The following is a 6,128-nucleotide window of genomic DNA, read 5'->3' as shown; positions in this document are numbered from 1 at the left end:
CATTGTATCGGTTGATCCATAAAACCCAACTAGTGAGTGTAGTAAATCTCTGTAGATGGACATTGGGCATACCAGGGTACAGCACGTGAGCGTCAATGTGGGCTCATATTCTGGTGGGCTGGTCGGGAGCGCACCGTTTTCAGTTTTTGGCTGGCATCCACAGGAAATATTATTTTCCACAGTGGCCAATCGGCCTGGCTTAAATTATGTCTTGGGTAGACGTCCCGAATTCTAAATTGATACCACTTAATTGTTATCGTCTTTAGCGTAGTGCCCGATGTCAATTTTTTCGCGGGTTTCAAAAACGGTTCTTGCATTTAAAAACTTCAGATCTAGATTAACTAGGGTCAGGTAACCACTAACCAGGCTACTGAAGTGACATCACTTCGATAAAGTAAATGTTTTTCCAACTACAGCAATTGGAAGATCGTTTCAAGGAATCGAATGTAATCTTTCGGGAAAAGGTGATATAATTCATTAAAAGTGCGTTTCAGATCTGCGACATTAGTGACCGGAAGTCGATACCTTTGCGATATTTATATTTGAATACAATTGTTACAAATCATATTTGTTACAAATACAGCTGGCTGTCAGAAAGTGGGGCGTAAACATGCGCTGCATCCAATTTGTCGGTACTTGAAGCGTTTTTCATTTATTCACAAGATATTCCTCCTATTAGCTGGTCAGGTCTGGTCAGGTCAGTTATCCGTGGTATAAGTAGATGTGCTAGATGAAAAGTGCGAAACATGTGTAACAAATACACAAGAAACCATTTTCTAATGGCTGGCACCGGAATACCCACGCCTGCGTCTCTACCCATTTATCTAAATTATACGTAAGTACTTATCATCTGTACCAGGATCACAAAGTACGAGAGCACGAAGCTCATCATCGACAGCATGGTCTCCTTGCGGACGGTGAAGAGGCCTCCTCCGTGGAAGTTGGGCGGCCGGCGCGTCTGCTCCACCAGCATCTGCAGGGCATGTCTCACCCCGGGCGAGAGGCGGCGCGGCCACCGACCTCCAACTAGAGTAGTGTTGAGCCGCTCCCCGCAGGACAGCAGCCGGCTGCCAGCGCCCGAGACGAACGCAACGCGCAGCGTGTTCAACATCAGAAAGATGACCAGACTGACGCGGACGAACGTACCTTGCTCGCCGACGATAAAGAGGTTGATGGCGACGTACATTCCGATCAGAAGCACGGCAGTCACGCTGGCGTGGAGCGAGAGTGTCGGCACGGAGCAGAACTCGGCGGCGTCAGAGGCCAGGTCGTACACGGCGCGGTACGCCTCAGACAGACGCTCCAGGCCGGCCTCCAGGTCCCCGGCGGGGTCACGCAGCTCGATCGGATCGGCTGAGTCGCGCTCGACCTTAGGGGAGGGACGGAGTTCGGCGCTGTACAGCCAGAGGCCGTTCGGTGTGCCGGTCTGACTCGGTTTTATGACCAGACTGGCGACGAAGTCAGCGGACCCTTTCGGCGAGACAGCATTGTCAGATATATAAAATGCGCCCTGGTTCAGAGTCGGCACCGGCAGTTTTTTGCCGAGCCCCAGTTCGGTAGAGTCGCCTGCAGGACGCACCTTGTGCTCTGACGCGGGCGACGCGCCGTCTCCGGCAACTGCATCGTCTCCGGTGATGTACCGTCGCGTGTACCGATCCAACCGCTCCAAATATAGCGCTACCGAGTCGAGGAGGCCGATCAGCACCACGTCAAACACGGACTGGTAGGCGAAGCAGGCCGCGGCAGCCGGCACCTGGAGGGCGATGATGACCGTGAACCAGTCGGGCGTCTGCAGCGCGGCCGGCACCCACATGGGGAACAAGTAGTTGGGATGCTGCCACGGCAGGGCGCCGCTGAAGAGGCTGGCCGACCACACGCAGATGGTGGCCACCGCCAGCACGGCGATGGCCGCCGCACTCCAATGGAGCCGCGCAAAGTCGCCCGGCCGGCCGCACAGCGCCGTGGCGGCCTCCATGGCGGCGGCGCGCCGCAGCAGCGCGTGCAGCCGGTGCCGGCCGCGCAGCAGCAGCAGCAGCAGCAGCAGCAACAGCGCGTGGTAGGCGGCCAGGCCGTAGACGGCTCCGTACAGCAGGTCACCAGCAGAGGGGGCCGTCAGCAGGCTGGCTGTGTTCCCGGCCGTGGTGACGATGGTCAGCAGCAGGGGCCAGATACGGAGCGCGCGCCACAGCGGCGGCGAGTGGCGTCCGTCCACGTGCAGCCCAGCCAGGGTGATCAGCGAGCAGGCGAACAGCACCAGCCGCAGTACTCCAGTGTGGCACCACATCTGGGCACGGAGGGGGTCGGAGGCGGAGAGATCACCGGCAGTCAGCGAAACCAGACAGGATCCCGTGCTAAAGCTGGCACGGGTTGGAGCGGGCGTACTGTTTCCCTTCGGCTCACCTTTGCATCTGCTTCCTCCGATTCTTTGCAGCAAATTTCGATTGAGAATCCTTGATGCTAATTAAAAATCGTAGTAAGAAATTCCACGACCTGTAAAAGTGGTATTTCTAGTCCGGTCCTCTGGCCATATATCCCTCTTCCGCAGACTCCGCTTCGTACGGTCTTCGCGCGAGCAATGCTAGCGACGTGCTTTCGAGCCCGAGGTACCCCGCTTTTGACGGCGACGTTCGCTGTCATTCATTATCACGGTTCGTACGATCATGACCGGGCACCGTTACAATGTTTACCATTGCACCAAAGAATAGCTGCTGTTTGACGAAGAGTCGTTCCCAGCGATAATTTATCGCTCACCGAACATATCGCCGAATAACGGCGAGGTCATTCGGCCCAGAATTGAACCGAACTCAATAAGCTCTATTGCAGTTGTCCGTGTTGAGTTTGTTTCGTGTTAGTTATCGATGCATTGCGCAAACACACACATCGGCACGACATCGCTCTTGTATTGACTCTGCCCGCGCGTAACTCTGGAATACTGTTAGTGTTGACGGAACAAAGTCGGCCATGGAAGGAAAGTCGTTACCTCAGAAAGCACGAGTGCTTCAAACGAGGTCCGGTTACATATTGGTCGTTTCCTTTCATGGTTTCCACCATTAATTCAACAGAATTAATGGTGCATATTCCTTTTGACATAAAGACGCTAACCTTGGCTAAGTCCACGCCGTGTGTTTGGAGAACTTAATAAAGCTTGTTACGTTGGCGGGGCTGAGCACACGCCCACCCCATGGCGTGGGTCAGGTCGGTAGCCGAAGGATCCGGCTGTGCTGAACAAATACCTACACTGCCGACAGAAGGATTATTAGGAGTAAGAAACTACATAGGGCTATTTAGTGATTGGACTAAGGGGACCTATTAAGAACAGGACACTGAATGAGGCTCTTTGATATTTATGTCTTTGAACATATTACTTTGATCATTAGCTTGTTAAGCTAGTGTGCTTACTTAGCGTTCGCTTAAGAGATTATGTGCTTCTGCGCTAATTACATTTTACCGTTTCGCTACTCGGTACTTCTATGCCTGTTTCATTCTGGGACTACAAATGGAATGGCGAATGACATGCATGATGCATATTCTAACAACGTTACAATGCTGTGGTATGGCTGTAGCATATGTTCTACATCGGCCTGTATGTACTGATCAGCTGTAACGTTTCAGACGTGTAGTCGGCATACCGGTACCCATCGACGGTCCTCAGCAGACCGGCCCGCCCGTTCAAACCTCTCCCTCCTCCCACTCTGTCGGTCCATCCCTGGACGCCTCGGTCGGGTAGACGGGCTCAAAGAGCACGTTGCCGGCCGGTCCGTAGTTGCAGACGTATGTTCGCCGCTCGCAGAAGACGGGGTCGGCGACGGCCATGAAGCCGCAGCCGACGCGCCGGGTGTGGGCCCACAGCAGCTGGGTCAGGTGGCCCGTGTAGCCGCCCGACACGGGGTCCTGGCCGCCGCGGAACTCCAGGTCGGCCTGCCGGAACAGCGGCAACTCGTCGGCAAACCACTGGCGCAGCGCCTCGGCCGTCCAGTTCTGCCGGCCGCCGCTCCACACGAAGGCGAAGTTCTGGCCGACCGGGAATCGGGCCACGTCGCGGCACTGGTCGTGTCCGCCGCGGCACTGGTCGGCCCAGCGCTGGGCGACCAGCGCCAGCTCGGCGTCCCAGCGCAGCTCGGGCAGCGCGCTGGCCGCCGGCAGGTTCTGGTCGGCGTAGTGGCCGTCTCGCACGGCGCGCCGGATGACATTGTGCGCCGAGACGATATCGTCCCGCTCTGTCTCTGTGACGCCGCGCCGGACCACGGTGCCGCACCCGGCGGCCGGCCCGCCCACTGGGTAGCGGTCGAGCGTGTGGGGCTGGTGGTTGGCGCAGTGGTGCACGCCGAGACTGGAGTCGTCCGCGGAGCGCGGCGAGCGCCGGCCGACCGCGGCTGCCGAGCGAGACACAGCCAGAACAGCCAGAGCCACTGGCAGAGCCGATAACACCAGCATCTTGCGGTAGGTGGCAGAAAGAGGCCTGGCGAGGAGCCCCAACCAACTCTGCGGGTTCACGCAATCGGCTGGAGCAACCTGGGATTAGCAATGGCTCAGACTAAAAATTGGGCCTGAACTGGTTGATGCATCGACTGCCACCGATTTAAAAACGCAAAAAGGAAACTGTTCCAAAAGTTGATCAGGGCAAAACTTAACAAATTTTGCTCCGGAACATAACTCCAACCACACGACAAAATCCTCGACATGACTTTACATGGAGGCCAGAGGATGCCATTTGCAACGTAGTATCTACAGGGTGTCCCATAAGTTCGTTCTCACCTAAATTTTACGTTTTTAGGCTCTCTTGCTTAAAGGCACGCTGAAATTGGTTCGTAACTGAGCTTACGTGGTTGCCATGGCTGGTAGAAATATGCTCCACAGTAGCTAATTTCTGTAGGCAAAATAGTTTTTGCTAGAGAGCCCGCTTCCTACAGAGACGGCTCACGCCGCAACAGAGAGGTCTCTGATACGGGTACGTCTCAGTATTTAGTCAGCACGTGACCATTCGCGACAATTGAGGGTGATTGAGGCCTACCAGTCTGTAGCCAATGTCCATCGCTAACTCTACGCACAGTCAGCAGGTGACGCCGATGATTTGTCGGGAGTCAATCACTGCAAGTTTATCCTCTTTCCAGTCAGCCCTCAGGAGTGAGCCAAGTGGCCAAAACTGTGTGGCGCCAAAGTGGCCATCAAAAAGGTCAAAGAGTTAGAAAGTTGGTAAGCAGACTTTTCAGGATGGATTACCAGCTGTCTAAGAGGGTTCTTTCGGGGTACATAACTCAAGGTGACTTAAGCTTTGCTTACCGGAGGGCACAAAACAGTCAAAAACGTCTTAAAATGGCCAAACATGAGTTTCGTTATGCCTGCGGCTAAACAAAACTAGAGGGTTGATGACATCAACCAGGTCATCTGGACTAACTAGTCCACGATCGAGATGAAACACCCGTCCAAACCCGAAAACAACCCCATAAGGGCGAAGGAGGAGGCCTCCGTTTCGTCCCGTTATGTTCCTATGCAAAAGGCCAGGGTCACTGTGTTGTGGGGTTATAGGCGTTCTGGAGTTGACCAAGTTGCAAGTGGCAACCCAGAAACAGTTTTGGGAAGCAGAATGCTTTTCCAAGAACATCTAGGAGGAGTTTCAGCCCTTAAGCTGAACTCAAACCGCGAGTATGAACACATTTATAGAGGAGAAAATGGCATTCGGGAGGTCGTAGGCCCATCTTCAGGCAAGACAGTGCATCAGTGCACAGGTCAAGCAAAGCTTAAAAGCGGTGCAAGGAGACTGTGACAGGCGTTTGTGGCAAGATCACATGCCAGGCACCTCATCGGATCAAAATTTCATAAAAATTTGTTGGTTGTGCTGAAATTGAGGCTCGTCGAAGCGTAGCGCTGTTCCAGCCTCGAGGAGCTCACGGCGCATGTCAAGTCAGTCTGGGTTAACTTTAAGCCTGCTATGCAGCCAAACATGCCGGTTGGCATGCCGCAGCATGTATTCATGTGTTTGCCTATTAAATGGGGAGCACATTGAGGGGTCATAAATATATAAAAACGCAATGTACTCTGATTCACATGCAAACATAATATGAGAACGAACTTATGGGACACCCTGTAATTGTAGGGCAGTTTTATCAACAAACAGATATCAGCAATTT

General features: G+C 54.0%; 1 protein-coding gene across 1 annotated transcript; it reads right to left on the bottom strand.

The window, feature by feature from the left end:
* Positions 1–2,910: 2,910 nt before the first annotated feature.
* Positions 2,911–4,434, bottom strand: LOC122389160 (venom allergen 5-like). Its single transcript, XM_043380899.1, has one exon. It carries the CDS (start codon positions 4,432–4,434, stop codon positions 3,670–3,672), a length of 765 nt encoding a protein of 254 aa, XP_043236834.1. The 3' UTR covers positions 2,911–3,669.
* Positions 4,435–6,128: the final 1,694 nt, after the last annotated feature.

The sequence above is a fragment of the Amphibalanus amphitrite genome, unplaced genomic scaffold (genome assembly GCF_019059575.1).
Source record: "Amphibalanus amphitrite isolate SeventyFive unplaced genomic scaffold, NRLGWU_Aamphi_draft 000346F_arrow, whole genome shotgun sequence".
Classification (NCBI taxonomy): Eukaryota; Metazoa; Arthropoda; class Thecostraca; order Balanomorpha; family Balanidae; genus Amphibalanus; species Amphibalanus amphitrite.
Note: the sequence above shows the minus strand (reverse complement) of the source record. Positions and strands in the feature narration are given on the sequence as shown.

Excerpts from the sequence above, each read along its gene's own strand:
- LOC122389160 (XM_043380899.1), bottom strand. The coding sequence starts at position 4,434 with ATGCTGGTGTTATCGGCTCTGCCAGTGGCTCTGGCTGTTCTGGCTGTG.